The sequence below is a fragment of the Zeugodacus cucurbitae genome, chromosome 5, assembly GCF_028554725.1.
Source record: "Zeugodacus cucurbitae isolate PBARC_wt_2022May chromosome 5, idZeuCucr1.2, whole genome shotgun sequence".
Classification (NCBI taxonomy): Eukaryota; Metazoa; Arthropoda; class Insecta; order Diptera; family Tephritidae; genus Zeugodacus; species Zeugodacus cucurbitae.
In genome coordinates, this window is record NC_071670.1 from 33,522,821 (window position 1) to 33,540,756 (window position 17,936).

General features: G+C 34.9%; 1 protein-coding gene across 5 annotated transcripts in view; it reads right to left on the reverse strand.

Annotated features, from left to right (window-relative positions):
- Positions 1-13,453: 13,453 nt before the first annotated feature.
- Positions 13,454-17,936, reverse strand: part of LOC128921948 (putative uncharacterized protein DDB_G0291608) — a 68,699-nt gene continuing 64,216 nt past the window's right edge. For all 5 annotated transcript variants that reach the window (XM_054231013.1, XM_054231014.1, XM_054231015.1 and 2 more), the window contains 2 exons: positions 14,206-14,289; positions 13,454-13,854 (listed from right to left, as the gene is read on the reverse strand). In XM_054231013.1, the coding sequence (XP_054086988.1) occupies positions 14,256-14,289 (34 nt within the window). In that variant the 3' untranslated portion in view covers positions 13,454-13,854; positions 14,206-14,255. The remainder of the gene's footprint in view (positions 13,855-14,205; positions 14,290-17,936) is intronic.

The following is a 17,936-nucleotide window of genomic DNA, read 5'->3' on the forward strand; positions in this document are numbered from 1 at the left end:
ATGTTTGACTGATTGCTTTCGAAGTCTGGTCTGGTTTGGTTGCTGACGTTTTCTGATTTTTTTGTGATGTGAAGGATTTTTTTCTTAGTTTTTTTCAGAGATGTTCTTCCACCTCTAATTAAACGACCAATAGTTTAAGATTCTAATTCTTGGACATTATTAAGTTATTGGAAGAACCTGTGTGTTTTCACTGAATGCTTCTCCACTATTACTAATTTCCAAGAATTGGGGTTTTGTATTCATAGGTAATCTGTGTTTAGTATGAAGTAGTGTGAATCGTATTGAGAACAATTGGTAGGATACGGATATAGTTTTTCGAATAAAATATGTAGTAAATCATTGGGCAGACGGTAGCAAAACCTTTGGTATTCAAATAATCTATTTTCCAAATATAAATCCTATTATTCGACAACTCAAATAAGGTAGTAGCCGAGTATCAACAAAAGTATCTGTATATGTATATTGAATATTGAACTTTGGTCTCAATTCACAAACTAGTCCCAATATATTTATATTTAATATTTTATAAATAGTCAGTAATCTCGAAAGTGACTATATATCTATTAAAATGAAAAAAATTAAAACAAATGAATATTTTTAGACAATTGCCACAAACAATCAATATTGATTAGTTATTCTTGAAATCCTATGACTTTTATTTACAATTTAACATTCACTACTCGATTATATTTATATTTATATTGGACTTTATGGACCGCAAAACGTAAGTGCATTAACGTTAGTTCACTAAGTATTTAATTAAGAACACAGATATTCACACTAAAACCAACCAACAACCAAAAGGTCAATTGAACTTGTTGACACATTCAGATTAGGTGACAGCGAATTTCGAACACTGCAAAAGAACATACATTTCAGCACTTAATATGACTTTCGGCACAGTCAATAACACAAGCCAAAATTTTGCAACGAAATTCGGGAAAATTTTGAGGATTTCCAGTGAAAATGCTCAGCAATCATTTCAACCGAAGCATATTTATAGGCGCTGTAAAGTGTAATGACAAATGTCAACGGAATAGCATACAGACTCAAAAGCGTGATATAAAATGTCAGAGTCAACGAAATTAACAACAACAATTGAAAACAGCTTGATGCTTGCCACAGCACACACACACATTAGAGCAATCAAGTGCGCGTGTGTATATGGTAAGCAAGCTGGTAATGCTATAGTAGACAGCCTAGCCTAACAACCACAATAACAATAGCAATAACAACGAAAGTCTGAAGGTTGTCAACCGCAGCAACGACGAAGATTGTGTTGACGAGTGGCTAAAACAATTGAAAACGTTTTCTGTTTGCCACCGCTTGCAATCTCTGTACTGTTGCGCTTTCTCGACTTCTCATTTATTCATTTTAACCGTTAGCCTTTTTTCGAAACGACTTTTGTTGTGTGTCAGTGTGGTTGTATAGTTTCGTGCATCTTGTGTTGTTTTTCAGTTTATATTCATTTCTGCTTTTCTCTTTGGTTTGTTAATTTTTCTACTTTTTTGTTGTTTTTTGATTTGTCGTCGTAAGGGTCTTCATGCTCTGATGCCTTGTGCTTACTTGCAGTTAGTAAAACAAGTCAAATTAAGGTAATTAATGCTCATTTGTGGCTCGGGAATTTTATAGTTTGTGTAGCTGTCCCTTCATGTATGTGTTTTTGTAATGTTCTTTCGTTGATTTTAAGCTGTTTCCTTCTGTTCATTTTGCATTACGTGACTGTTGTTTTTAATGATATTGGTGAAAGATTAATCACGAATCGATTCTTTTGAAATCGATTGCCCTGAATTGTTATACAATTCCAATGCCAATAATGTTCGAATCAACTAATATCAATTTAAAATTAAAATTCTCCAATAATTTAATTAACATTAGAGGCAGAGCGATTGTTCTCAACAACTTTTATTTATCGACTAAATCTATTGTATTTTAATTGAACATTTTAATATAACATTTTTTACAAAAAAATCTATAATATCCTAGAAGGTCCTCGATTAGAGATTGTAAAAAAACTTGTCAACGAAACAACAGCTCTATCCAAAACCGAAGTCACCAAATTTAATTCCCTATGACCTTTTGTATCTGCTACACTGTAGATAGAACCAATAAAGTAGAAAATATGGAAATGTTTTTTCTTACAAAAAACTTTGGCTGGATCAACTTGTATGCAATAAATAAGAGACAACGTAAAATTAATTAAAGGGTTAAATAATTGAAGTGGAAAGATCCACAAATTTTAAACTTTCTCAAACAGTTCCAAAATTTTTATATTTTTATATCATAATAGTAATATAATTATTTTTTGTATTCTTAAATAAACTTGGAGACTTGACACTGGGCGAGTGTTTTAATTACTAATAATTATAAATAACAACAATATTTATTAGAAACATTTTCCCTCACGACCCTAACTCCACAACCATTTAATTGAGCAATTATTTACTAGTTAAAACGAGCGCAAATACGCGCATGAAAAGAACCAATTTCTGTATAATTTCATATAACAAAAACCAATAAGAAAGAGAACTGATATTTTTGCCTTTCTTCTAACAAAATAATTTCTATAATTTTCTATTTTAGTCAAGTGTCCTCTTCCGCAAAATATTATCAAGGTCTGGGCTAACTTTTAAAATAGAAGTTTTATAAATGTATATTTATATATTTACTTTTTATTATTTAATATATTTTTTGTTATTATATCAACTCCAAATGAGTACTGCTACTGTACTACTACTGTACTAATTACATCATCTAAATGCTCCAAAATTAAATAGATTCAAGAAATTCCACAGCACACATAATCCTTCTCGGTCATAAAACTGCCAAAAACAAACAATAGTTGCTAAATTCCAAATTGCAAAGTGAAATAACAAGCAAATAGTTACTAAAAGCAGGGTGGACCTGCATTTTTATTCCCCCATATTAACAACAACTTACGAAAAATTCAGCGCAACCAACAGCGGCAGCGGGCGAAAACTGATATTACTTATATGCCCCGGCTTACAACAAGAGTGCACGAAATGCATTTAGAAGTGAGTTGTTGCAGATATTGTAGCACCGCCGGCGTCTAATATATGCCTTCACTTGCAAATTGAACGAAATAGACGAACAAGCAGAGTGCTGGAGGGCCGTACATACACTTACATATACACAGCAAGGCAACAACAGCGAATTTTCAACAATTCCACACCGCCAAAACAAACAAACATTCACGAATATAAACATATGAGCCTCAAATCGCCAGCGTTTTCGTGTTTGTTTTCTTTTTGAATTTACTTAAATTTTATTTCGTGCTCATCAGCAAGCTCGATAATAGCGCTGATAGTTTTATGGCTGGCGATAATCAAAAATAAGCGCAGACAGGGCTTTCAGTGCTTACTACATGCATACACAGGCACATAGTAGGCAATTCATATATGTCTATACATATATGCTTCCACATAAGTAGTAAATGCTGCCTGCTTAAATGGATAAAAACAAATGTGCATGTGCATGTGAATGTGTTTGCCTGCAAGCTCGTGAAGGCTGTTGCTAATTTTTTGCCATCGCTTGTTGTTGTTCCAACGATGTCTGTATGTTCATGCATCGTCGTTGCTGCAGTTTTCGCGCAGCTTCAAGGCATTTCTTGTTGCTTACTTTTTAACACAAACTACACGATTTTGGAAAAAACACAAAAACAGCAAATATGTGTTATAATTCAACAAAATCTATTTAAAATGTTCACTTTAACTGAAAACTTTTGTTTAAAACATCTCTCAACTAAAAATTTTCAAAATTATTTTCCACAAAATTTTTAAAAATACTTTTGCACTTTCTTATGAATTTTCTCAATACTTCGTCAACAAACACATTTTTAACCCATTTTGCACTTTTGCTTTGAGCTTTTTATTTCACAATGTTTTTTGCATTATTATTTTCTTTTCTAATTCTTGCTGGTTTTTTGTTACCACATCTAGCGTCGCTCGCAGTGAATTTCGTATTTTCAAGACAACCACACTCGTTTGTAGCGAGAAACACTCTGACGCTGGGCCAACTCGCCAGCTGCCTGGCTACTTGGCAGCGCGCTTGTTTATTTAGCTCGCTCGTTGCATGAGTCTGTGTGCAAAAATTCGTTGCTATCTGCTGTTGCTGGCATTACTGTTGCTGTTGCTGGTGCTGCTGCTGCGGCATTGCAGACACAGCTGACTACCTCAGAGCACGAGACCCCACACCGGTGACCGGTCTCTTCGTCGGTCGTTTGTAGCAGCAGTGGCACCAGTGGGTGATTTCCCTCCCTGTGTAGTGTTGATTCGACGAAGCAGCATTCAGGCTGTAAAAGCATGCAATTTCGTGAAGCAGCGAGTATATTGTTGTTGTTATTGCTATTGCTACATAATAACATTAAGTGAGATGTTACAGTGACAGCTCGTTGCTCATCGTTTCTTGTTTTCCTTCTCTTGTTTGTGCATGAAAAAGAGAGCGCCCTGTAAAAGCTTGTGCAGCGGAGACTCTGGCCGAGCAGCATCGTTGTTTTGATTACATTACCAACGAAGTTTGTGATTATTTTGAAGATTTTGATAATACATTGTAGCAATTCAAGCAGAATTTATCCAGATAGCTTCGAATTTTCCAACTAAAGTGAGGGTCTTGAGTTACTCGAACATAACTGCAAGGTTTCCTTTCTCCGCAAGGGATGACCGAGGGAAAATAATCTTATTTTATTTGACATCTAACCTCTGTTCGGGTTTTAAACATGTTGACTGAGCTCATAGTTGAAATATTGACCTTAACGACACCCTACTTTAAGATAAATAATCATAAATGATCTCTCGGCGAAAGATGAGTTCAAATTGAAGTATATAGTATAGAAACAGTAACATTATCTAATAGGTCCTTTGAAGTTAATGATATAGAAAGAGGAGCCAAAGTCATTGAGCTTCCCCATTAATGTCACAACATCTCAACCAATTGTTATTTTCTTTTTTTAGTTAGCATTACCTTACTTTGGGAACGTTATTGAGATAACAGTTCTGGTTCTTTCAGTTTAGAAAACGCGACTATGGAAGAAACACTCGAACACGCTGTGTCGTTGAAACTAGGAATCTAGGAAATCTCAGAAAACTAATCGACTTAAGGGAGAACCACAGTTTTATTAAAAAAAATTTTAATTCCAAAAAATATTCTAGCATTATCCTCACAAAATATCATCACTGCAATATAGTTCGAGAAATTCAAGTCGTTGCAACACCTCAGAGCACCTCTCAGCTCAATTCATATTCTCATTACGCTCTCTCTCTGGCTGTGCATAAAGAAAAATGCAGCATTGCAGGGGAGTTTCGCTCCTTAATATGTGACTGCATCGCATTTAAGTGGCTGCTAACAAAGTTTGAACGATGAAATTGGAAGTTGGCAAAAACTAGCAGTACACACGCGCACTTGTTTAATGAGGACATTTAGCATTTAAGTGCAGTTTTAATAGCGATCAATATGCACTCCTGCCTTTAATGACACTTTCTGCTTTGAGGCAGAAGCATGTGTGGACGATTAAAACGGAATTTTAGCCTTTTCCAGCAGATGCGAATGTGCTCTCTCTCTCTGGACATGTGCTATTTACATATACGGGATAAATATGTATAATCTTTTATAGCAATTCACTGCAGTGCTTATCCATGTTTTTAGTGAATGCCAGTCACTTGTCGTAAGTGCTTATCGTAAACAGTGATTGTCATTATATGTTGACTCACAATAACAAACACACAGATTTACCTACTCATGTTGACACACATTTGCAGATGTGTGTATACCAGAGATCAGCAACGGGTGATTGTAAAATGTTCATACGCAATCATTGCACAGAAATATCAGCCTTTGCGCTCATACGATCGAACTTGTTCGAACACTCATATTCAATGTTGATTTTAATTCAATCAAACCATGCGGTTCGTGTGCGCTCGGTCATTTAATAAACGACCGCCTCAGATCACTCAAGTTGGGTACTTGTTCGTTCAACTCAAAATGATTTTTTGTGATGGGGAATAAACTCAAAAAAGGCACAAATGAATGTTTTGATTTTTATGCCGGTAGACAAACTGGATGACGGAAAAAACAAACTGAGGTGGGAAAGAAGGAATATTAATTCATTACAGTAAAATTATGTTTATTTTCATACACACATATCTATATACATAAATACAACTTAAAATAATATGTTATTCATGAAAGGAAAATAAAAATTACATATATAAAAAAAAAAAAATTTAATTCAAATTTTCTTAAATAAGTATTAAAAAATAAAAAAAAACTGAAAACAATACTTTTAATTTTTAAAATTTTTGAAATATGATTGCAAAAATAACAAGCTGTCTATCGATTTTGGCCTAAGTCTGTTTCTCTTTTCGGTTATTACGTTGCCAGCCAAAGAAAAAGCTCGTTCAGCAGCTGCACTACTGGCAGGAATTGAATGGACTTGTAGTGCGACTTTATATAAATATGGATAGAACTTTTCATTTGATTTCCACCATTTGAGAACATCAAAATCGTCAGTTATTTCTACATTTTCCTTGCAGTATCTATCTACCTCCTCTGTTGGTGTCTTCGTGGTATTCTGCGTTGCTTTTTTAAATATGTCGGGGGAAAAAAATTGAACCTAATTGAACCCAAGTCTATTGAAATACTGTTTTGAGTAAATGAAAATTGCGCAACGGAATCAGAACAAGGTGTGCACGGACTAGTTGGGATAGAATGAGATGCTGATGATGTGGGGGTAATATTAAGTAAATTTTCAATTAAGGAAACGCAAAAATTCTTAATATCATTTAAATCGGTTTGCTGTGTACTCAAAGCTGGTGGATATAAAAACAAAGCAGTTTTTTGCCATAAACCCACATTTACATCCCACACTTTTTCAACGTTTTGAGTAATTTTTTTCTTCAATGATACTATAGCAGCTACGTCTGTCTCTTTAGGCATACACACACTCTTAACTTTTTGAATTGCTGGTATAACGAAACACAATGATGGAGAACTGCAAAGTTGTAATTTTTTAAATATTATTTCAAAATCACTGCACAAGTCAACAAGCTCTTTAAGCGTTGAAATATTTATCAACAACAAGCGTTGGCTTTCTTCTTTCTCTTTGAGTATTTCGTTAATTTGGAACCAATTGTCAACTATTGACTTGAACATAGTAAAATTCGAATTCCAACGGGTGGGGCATTCGTTTTTTAAAGAAGTTTGCAACTGGTGCTGCAAATTGGCTTTTTTGAAGTATTTAACGATCCTCTTGCACGCCTCAACAAGGTCTCGCAGCTCTGTAGTTTCCTTAAAGGAGTATTCCAATACATTTAAAAACAAATGGGAGCTGCAGTTTAAACTAATTTTATTCTCCAAGGCTTTTACAATGTTTGATCCTCTGTCTGTTACGAATTTAATGTCATCTATATTACTTATTCCAAAGTCACCAAACAAAGTCGTTAGTTTACTCCAAATGTTAGCACCAGTTGAACGCTCGAAATCCATGGATTTAATACCCTGAACGGCAGTAAACAAATCCCTCCAAAATATTTCCATCCTCTTTAATTATTTCGGATAATATACTCCATATAACACTTCTGCCTTTGCGTCGTGGCGTCAATGTGTAAAACTTTGATCGTCCGACATTTTTACGATGTTAAATGTATGCTTCTGCACAACAAACTGAATAAAATCAAATGGGTTGATCTTACTCAAATCAAACTTACTTTCGCTCAAACAAGTGAATTTACGCAAACATGTTCGATCAATCCACTCATAAATATCCGAAAGACGTGTTCGACAACTTGAGTGTGATTTTATTCAATGCTGAGTTTTGTTACATGATTAAATGTGAGTAAAAATTTTGTTGTATGATGAAATCAAGAAAAATGTGATTTTTGCTGATCTCTGGTGTATACCCCCCTCTTCCCCTCGTTGGTTGATGGAATTTACATGGTGCACACTCCTTTAAATATATTTCTGTACAAACTTGCATGAGCTAACATGCATTCTCATTGCTTATCCACTGTATATCGAGCGGCAAAGCGCCACTGAACCCATCAATTTCGCGCAACATTCACACTTTGCGAATTCACCTTAGGTGCAGTATATCTAAGCGCTCTTGTTGTTGTTATTGTTCCATTTAGTAACTGCTTTGTATTCTTTACTTTACCTCGCCTGCCAATTTAATGGCATTCTTTTCACACTACTTCATTTTACACGAGCACGTGACGGTAAGTTTTGTTTTATTGGTCAAGTTCCTTTTCCACTCTAACCTTCGTATTTGTGGAGCTTCATATAATATATCAATTAATTTAATTAGGGAAACCACAGGTGATGGATAAATTAATCGAACTTAAATTGTTGCCGAAATAGTGAGAACACTCTAAATATTAAATCGGGAAATAATTTTTCTATTATTAAATACTAACTTATGGAACTTATGCTAGAAAGTTCAGTATTTCTAGAGAGACATAAAAAGTATAACTAAAAGAGCAGAGACACATCTGACCTATCAAAATTTCCATAACAAATTTTAGAATTTTTTAAAATAAAAATATCAATATTTATATCCGTGGCCCAAAATCACTGAAATATCTGAACACATAGAGCAGTTTTGACGTATATGAGTGCTAGAAAGAAGGTTTTTGATGATCATAGAGCTTTAGCGTTATTTTGTAAAAATTATAAATTTAAATCAATAATGTAGACTTTGTGACGATTTTTAAAATATAATGCAGAGGACCATTTCTTTCCATGCTCCAAATTTAAATATACAGGCACACTTTATCAATTCCAACTTAGATTTAAAAGCTGTTATTTAGTATATCCACACACTCTGCTTAACTCACACATTTGCACATGTGCAATGAAATCGCAGCAAATTTGAAAATCCACTTTTGGTGAAGTCATCAGTATTATATACTACCCCATCCATCAATTTTGATTCTACTGTTGTCAGCATTTTGTTATATAATACGCATGAATGATCGCAGTAAAATAACCTTAATAAAAGGAAGTAAAAGGAGGAAGAAATAAAGAAAAGGGAAAACGATGCCAAAATCAGGAAGCGCATGAAAGCAGAATGATATGGTGATAAGTGAAATGAGTTCAATTAAAAGCAGGAAGAAATAAAAATTTGACAAATAGCAATGATAATTTAATTTACAAACTTTTGTATTATAGAAAATGTGCGTCATGTGGACTAGCTTAATAAAAGAATAAAGCATCAGTAAACATAAAGATGATCGTTCATAGAGAAAGATTGAAATTATTTACGCATAGCATTTATGTTGTACTAAATTAAACACTCATGAATGAATTAATGGACTATTTTCTTTTTAAATTGAATTCGTTTAAAAAACTCCCTTAATAGTTCTGATGAGTAGACCGTCTTTTAGTCAAATAAAGATTCTGTACAGTTTCGGTTATATCAATCCGGCTGTTACGAAAAAGCAACCAACCTTTGATGGTACATAACATTTCCGAAATCGTGATCTGTATCGAACGAGGGATTATTTATTATTTGTCGCGATGATGCTCAAGGTTATAACACAAATATATTTCTATCACGTTCCTTACTCCGAAGCATATCTTTTAGCATCCGAACTTTGGTGAACAGACGCTACAAATTTCGTACTTCTGTGGAGCCTTAACCGCAAAGTACGTGTGAAAATAGAAAATGGTTCTTCGACAAGCTCAAAGTGCATTCACATATACAGGCGTGTGTATGTACATTTGAAATGTCGTCGACTTCATTTTCATCACCTACAGGATTTCTGAAATGCATTATATCTTTCCATTTGCCAATAATAAACGTCAAATACTTTCCTGGGCATGTTTGTACGTAATGGCGATATATGAGTACTTTGTTGTTGCTTTAAAAACTCATTTCCTGTCAATTACTGTCCAGATGTACTTTGTATGTTCCTTTTTATAGCTTCGTGATACCATGACGACAAATTTATGTGCAACATATTTTCCTCTTAGAAGTTCTTTAATTTTATGATATTGACCACACTTTGCTTTGTTGCTATGTACGTGTAGTATACGCAAATTATAAAAATATTTTTATTTTCTTCATGTTTGGAATTACAAAAAATGTCTGTACGAAAGGTAAAATACACACACTAAGTTCCATATCTTTTCCTCAGTGTTTGCAAAACCAAGCTATTGATAGTTTTGAACCGATGGAAGTCAGAAAAGTAATACTAATTATTCAGGTGTAAACTTCAGGTGTGCTGCATTCAACTTAAGTAGTCATTATTGTGCCGTCTAAAATTCGTGGTTTTATCCAATTCATAGAATTTTGTAGCGACACAAAAAATTTACCGATTAATTTCGAGATATGTCGCCGAGTTGATTAATTGTAAAATCCGGACGTATAAGTAAATATGATTGCTGTGGAAACGGATTTCACGGTGATCTCTGCGGCTCCTACCGAACGTTCTAACGAAAATACTGGGCTGTGTATTATTTAATCGATTAGTACCATTTCGTGGTTATAATTCGTTTCAATCCAATCATCATCAACAAGGAACAATTTTACTAAATTCTTTCAAAATATTTTGTTCAAGCCATGGATGGACAATTGGGTAAACAGATATTAGAAATGAATTCGTTTCCTTATTACAATTATATTGATTCATATAATTCCACAACTCTCGCAATTAGTGTTGGTGAAATTGCTTAAGTCGTCAGTTTCCTTTTTACTTTCAACAATACTTACTTCGTTAAAAATTCAAATTTTACACTTGCATATACATATATAGATATACTTATTCATATTGGTATATGTATTATATGTACACCTGACAGCCAAACGATTATTGACTAACATTTTCAATCCAGCTGCAAAGCTTTCCGTTGTTGATACTTTTATGCGCTAAGTATTTCCGTAAGTACGACTATATTTGAAAATTTTCCTAAAGTAGTAGTAGATTTTTTTTGCTACACCGTGTGAAAAGAAAAACACTTCTGGGAGAGGGAGCGCACCCCGCAAAGAAAGCAAAAGTTACAGGAGTGTAAACATAATTTCATGGAAGATGCTTAGCGATTCACAATGGCGCAGATTCGCTTGGAAAATCGACAGTTGGTTGTACGAGGGCTGATATATATATTTCTGGCCTAGGCAACACTAAGTGTTGCCAGGTGCAATCTGACATTTCCATTGGAAAGTTTGACATTTTTTAGCATAACATCACTCAGAACGTTTTGTCATTTAATCGTGAATTGTTTTATTTACAGGGAATTAAAAAATTCATCTCGGCCAAAAAATGGAAATCACAACTTTCGACGTGGATTATCGCGACAAGAGTGCATCGATGAACTAAAATCTTTATATGGCTATGAAGCACCATCCTATAACACTGTGAAAAACTGGTACAACGAATTCAATCGTGGCCGACGCTCGCTCAAAGACGAATTCCGTGAAGGTCGTCCAAAAACAGCCGTTGTGCCACAAAACATCGATGCCGTACGTGAACTGATAATGCAAGACCGTCATGTAACATACCTTCAGATAGAGGCATGCCTATGCATTTCTCCCACCAGCATACATTCGATATTGCATGAACACCTGGCCGTAAAAAAGGTTTGGATCCCGCACAATTTGACAATCGCTCAAAAAAAGTGCTTCGAAAATTGGTTTGAGCGCATGCAAAAGTGTATAAATCTTGATGGAGAATATTTTGAAAAACAATAAAACCATTTTCGTTGATATATATTCCTATTTTTCGCTTCAACAAAACTAATAAAATTTTAATGTATTTAGTAGATTTACCAATTCCCAAAAATTAAATTTGTTTCTTTGAGCAATTTTCAACGTTCGCCACATATTATGAATTAGATCAAGGTCTGGTATATGTAGCGAACAGCCATAGATATGATTTTTTGTTTCTATAGATTATTACCCTGTAATTTCCATTCAAATTAAATACCTGTTCAATAATAGGATCAATACAGTGAAATTTGAATTTATAACTCGAAGATCTCCATAACTCGAACTCCTAAATTGGCAATAGAAGTCAAATTTCCTTCATAAATCGAGCTTTTCGATTAGGGCATAATACAAAATTTTAAATTTTACTATCAAGGAACAATTTTAGAGGAGTCCCTATATTCGTATAGAGGCGAACAAAAAATATGATACTACCCTAATAGATTTGATAAACCGTGTAACAAAGGCGTGGAATATAGTCATCAAGAGCCAAACAATAGCAAAGTGCAACAAACAAAATTACAGAATACCTGTTTTAATGTATTTAAATAAAACTTTGCCGCGCTTGTTGCAAAATGCCTAGTAAAGCAAAATAGTATATTTTTTTGTTTTTGCTTTGCAGTAATTTTTCAAGTTCGAGATTTTTATAAACCTAAGTTAGTAATATACGTCCTAGATTAAGCCGCATATTTTCCTCCTTACAAGGAAATGATAATTAACTAAACTAAATTTGCACATAAATTTGCACAACCTACATATTTCAACAAATTCAAAATTCATTTAGTAATATTTCAACATTACTAATCCACCTCTACCTGTAATTCATTTTGAAATCACAAATTGCTTATACAAGTGTTGGCAAAACAAAGAAAGCACCACAAATAGTCGCACAAAAGATTATTTGCCAAAAAGCAGCTACCAACTCACAAATATACAAAACAAACCAAAAACGTGACAACAACATATTAGAATAAATTGTTTGCTCTAGAGGACAAATCGTCAAATAATTGTGCTAGTATTTTTCACGGTATATTGTTTTTGTATTGCTCAATATTATTTGTACTGTTGTATGTTATCATTTGCTAGCTAGTGGTTGTTGATCATACTGTCACTCGGAATGACCTTGTTTAAAGAGGAGTTTTTTGAAAATTCGGTTTTTGTTTTTTTAGTGCCACAGAATTTTATAGAGGGATAACCAAAATGTCAAAGGAAATAAATGTAACTGTCTGTCGATAGATAACCTCCATAGCAATTAATTTGATATTTGATTTGACAGAAAATAATTAATTTGCTATATAAGTATATGATTATATCACAAAGCTCTGAAGATTAAAGTCCATGATAATACATTTTTTTTATAAAAACAGTTTTAACCGGTGAAGATCTTCAAATTTTATACAATTCTATAGTTAAGCCCCTTCAGAATATTACGAATTTAATAGTATGTTGTTGACAACCATTCAACTTTTTCTGAGTTTCATTAATCCAAGTATTACATTCATACATCGATAATTTGTAAAATATGATTCATATCCAACGAGCCTGACGGAATTTCTTCAAAAAAATTCAATATAGTCGATTGATTTCTACAGAAATTTACCAAAAATATTTAACCAGAAGCATCTTAGAACATTAATTTTGATATATTATATAAATTATTAAATATACTTACTTTTTCGTACACCTCATTATTGCTTGTTCATTAAGTTACACAAATTTAAAACATTTTTTGTATTTTCCTATATTTACTATTTAAAGTCTTTATTGAAACTACTGGAATTGTGTTAATACCACAAATTTAAATTATTTATATACTTTGTGTCCCATTCCTTGCGGCACATTTCTTCACGCGAATCATGGTGAAGAATTGAAGCCATAATCTTATAAATTGTTGCTCAGTAATATTCGCACTGGGCACACGACATTTTCTTCCACGAACGCTTTGCGATTTACCTCCAGTTCTTCCTTGTTGAGTAAGTACAGGTCTTCGGGAATCATCGCCTTCACGATTTTCATTATGAACTTCAACATCCGCATATCATCCGGCACAATAGTGCCAACAATGATCGACACAATGAAACCATGATGAACTCAGGGGAATTACAAATCTGCCTTATGATGAAGTCGACGCTGGCATTCACCTGTTGGGTAAACAAATGGATCAACATTGTGCTTTCATTACTGAGTAATTTAAGCAAATATTAATGCAATAGTTACACCAAAATTCATGTCAGAAGTTCTTTATGTAGATGAACACTGAGATTTTCGGTTCACCCTATGACTCGAAGCTACGATTGCCTCGTATTACACGTTTCAGAAATGATATTTCGAAATGTATATATTTCAAATTATATGTTTTCGAAAATGATATTTCGAATATATGATTTCGAAATTATATTTTTTAGAAAATGATATTTCGATACATATGTATGTATGCATTTAACCATTCTACTAGCATATACATATATTCAAATATTACTAAATAAACTTACCTTTCATTTACTGCATGTCTTCCTCCATTGATTTGGATATTGTATGTCCTTCAGAGTATCCACCAACATCTGTGGCAATTGTGTCTACAAATGATAAAAGAAAAGGATGGAGGATGAAAAGAGGATGGAGGCGTAAAATAATATACAGATTTTTTTCTCTAAGGTTCGTAACAATATAACTCCATTAATATATACTTTTGAAGTTAAAGAAATTTTTTGTTTCCACTAATTAAAAAATATAACCCAATATTTCAATAGATAAAATTTATTAATATTATAAATCTAAAATAATGATAAGTTATAATTTTAGTCTAAAATATTTTATTTAAAAAATCATTAATTTGCATTTTAAGTTCTCCATTTGGGTTTCTTAAAAGCTTCCTGGTATCTTTCGATCTAGCTTAATCACTTCTTTAAGACAATCACAGCTATTTGTTATTATTCTGTTTTTGGTTATGTACTCGTATTTCTCTCTCTCTATCTCTGACTTAAGCCACTTGCGTAACAGTGATACACGAAATGCTCAAGCATTCCAATTTTCAAGTCTTTCCAATTTTCAAGTCCTTTTACAACATGGTTTAACATGACAACCGCATTGACAGATAAGAAAAGACGCTAACGGAAGGAGTGTTCTACCTGTACGTGTGACTATTGAGTTGCAATCGACAACTCAGAAGATTGTCAACGTTTCTTTCCAAATTTAATTATTTATCATTCAATATGAGTATTAACCTTAGGAATTTTTACTTTCTTCCATTTTTCGTATACGTATTTTTTGCCAATTTTCCATCAGCATTTTCGAACCTCAATCCATTCTGTCATGAATTTCTTACGTTCCAGGCACTAGCAGCTTTCTCTCAATGGCAGCACCCGCGAAAGTGAATGAAAACAAAGCGAGGCTCGGTGACGGCGCATAAAAGTGTGCTATAGTTGTCTGCAAGCTTTTCAAGTGTATTAACAGGTGTGAGAATGTGTGCTTGAAATTGCACGCCACCGTCGTTCTATTGCTGCCGAGCTGTGACGTAGTTTGTGACACTGCAACAGCTTTTGTTTACTTTAGCTTTGTTGTTTTTTCATAAATGTGTCTGCTGTCTTGTTGTGAATACAAAAAGGAAAACAGGCATGAATAGTGCAGCGAAAAAGATGAAAGCGATGCAAAAGTTGATAAGGTTTCGCCCCAACATGAAAACCATTAACCTCTTAGGAAATCGTTTTCATACTTTTGCATTTTTCTTGCTGTGAAAACATTTGCAAGTGGATTTTCCAGTTAAGTATAGAATGCGAAGAAAACATTCAAATGTTTAATATTTGTAGATATTCTTTCCGTATAAGGAATTAGTTTTGAATAATGGTAGAAAAAATAGTAATTTTGATGTCAAAAACGCACCAAGCATAAGAAGGCTAGTTGTAAAGTAATTGGAATCATACGGAATTGGAATTGGAATCCGACGATCATATCTGACCGAAACAAGTATCTGTTTCGATTACCCGAATTGAATTTTCTTCTGAAAATCGCTTTTGAATCACAACAAAATCTGGAGCAAACATTGGCGAGCCAGGAAGGTTTTGCTATTATTTGGTAGGGTTGGTAGGGAATCATCTGCAATGAGCTGTTACCCTACTGCCAAACATTTAATTCTGACATATACATTGCCAATAGCAGAGGAATTGTGTTCCATAGGACATTGATGGTGACTCGCCAGAAGCTGCGGGTGCTTGGTAGTGAGGTTCCAGAATCATTGCAAATGTAAAATCATTGCAGTCTTCCAAATAAATATTCGCATATACCGTTAAATCCAATTGCTTAATGAGTTCGAGGTGTGAGCTCTTGACATTGTCCTTCACACAACCAAACACGGCAGCAGTAAAAAGCAAATATGCCAACAATAATAAACTGAATTACACCAGAAAGCGGCAGCAGAGTGCACGAACGCATGCAATTCTTATTTCGTTTTACGCTTTGCGCTTTCCTCCCAACGACTCACCATTTGTAACCAGCACTTACATAAGACTGCGACGCGTTAACTGCTCAGTTGTGGGGAAGAGCCTTCAAGCGAAAACCAAAGAAGTGCATAGCTTTCATCTATGTATATCTGTATGTGAATATGTTTACAAGAATATTTGCTAGCGTGTATGGAAGCCCGAATGCTCTCGTGATTCTTACGCAACGCTTGTAAGTTTCGTTTATTGCTGTGTATTCCTGTGTGGGTAAATACGGAAAATGAAAAAAACAACACTTACAGTAAAACTAACCACACCAACTACAGCAAGCAGCAAAAGAGCAAACGAAGCAACCGAGCAGCGTCCAACCAGCTAACCTTTCCACCAAAATCACTCAACTGTGCTGAATGCAGTCGAGCAAACAACGGTCCGAACGCAAGTCTACCCACCCTACAGTGCGTTCTGGCAACCTGATTGCATTAAAAATGCAATACAATTTACAATTGTCACATTGCTACTCCCAAATATCACCAGTTATATACACCATATATATATATATATATATATATATTTGGCGTAGGAACCGCTTTAAGCGATTATAGCCGAATCCACCAGAGCGCGCCACTCATTCCTCCTTTTTGCTTTTTGGCGCCAACTGGAAACACCAAGTGAAGCCAGGTCACTTTGCACTTGGTCTTTCCACCGGAGTGGAGGTCGTCCTCTTCCGCGGCTTCCTCCAGCGGGTACTGCATCGAATACTTTCAGAGCTGGAGTGTTTTCTTCCATCCGTACAACATGACCTAGCCAGCGTAGCCGCTGTCTTTTTATTCGCTGAACTATGTCAATGTCGTCGTATAAATCGTACAGCTCATCGTTCCATCGTCTGCGGTATTCGCCGTTGCCAATGTTTAGAGGACCATAAATCTTGCGCAAAACCTTTCTCTCGAAAACCCCAAGAGTCGTCTCATCGGATGTTGTCATCGTCCACGCTTCAGCGCCATACATCAGGACGGGAATAATGAGCGACTTATAGAGTTTGATTTTGGTTCGTCGAGAGAGGACTTTGCTTTTCAATTGCCTACTCAGTCCAAAGTAGCACCTGTTGGCAAGAGTGATTCTGCGTTGGATTTCAAGGCTGACATTGTTGGTGTTGTTAATGCTGGTTCCCAGATAAACGAAATTATCTACAACTTCAAAGTTATGACTGTCAACAGTGACGTGGGAGCCAAGACGCGAGTGCGCTGACTGTTTGTTTGATGACAGGAGATATTTCGTCTTGTCCTCATTCACCACCAGACCCATACGCTTCGCTTCTTTATCTAGTCTGGAAAACGCAGAACAAACGGCGCGGTTGTTGCTTCCGATGATATCAATATCATCGGCATACGCCAGGAGCTGTACACTCTTGTAGAAGATTGTACCCTCTCTATTTAGTTCTGCAGCTCGTATTATTTTTTCCAGCAATAGATTGAAGAAGTCGCACGATAGTGAGTCACCCTGTCTGAAGCCTCGTTTGGTATCGAACGGCTCGGAGAGGTCCTTCCCGATCCTGACGGAGCTTTTGGTGTTGCTCAACGTCAGCTTACATAGCCGTATTAGTTTTGCAGGGATACCAAATTCAGACATCGCGGCATAAAGGCAGCTCCTTTTCGTGCTATCGAAGGCAGCTTTAAAATCGATAAAAAGATGGTGGGTATCGATTCTTCTCTCTCGGGTCTTTTCCAAGATTTGGCGCATGGTGAATATCTGGTCCATTGTAGATTTTCCAGGTCTAAAGCCACACTGATAAG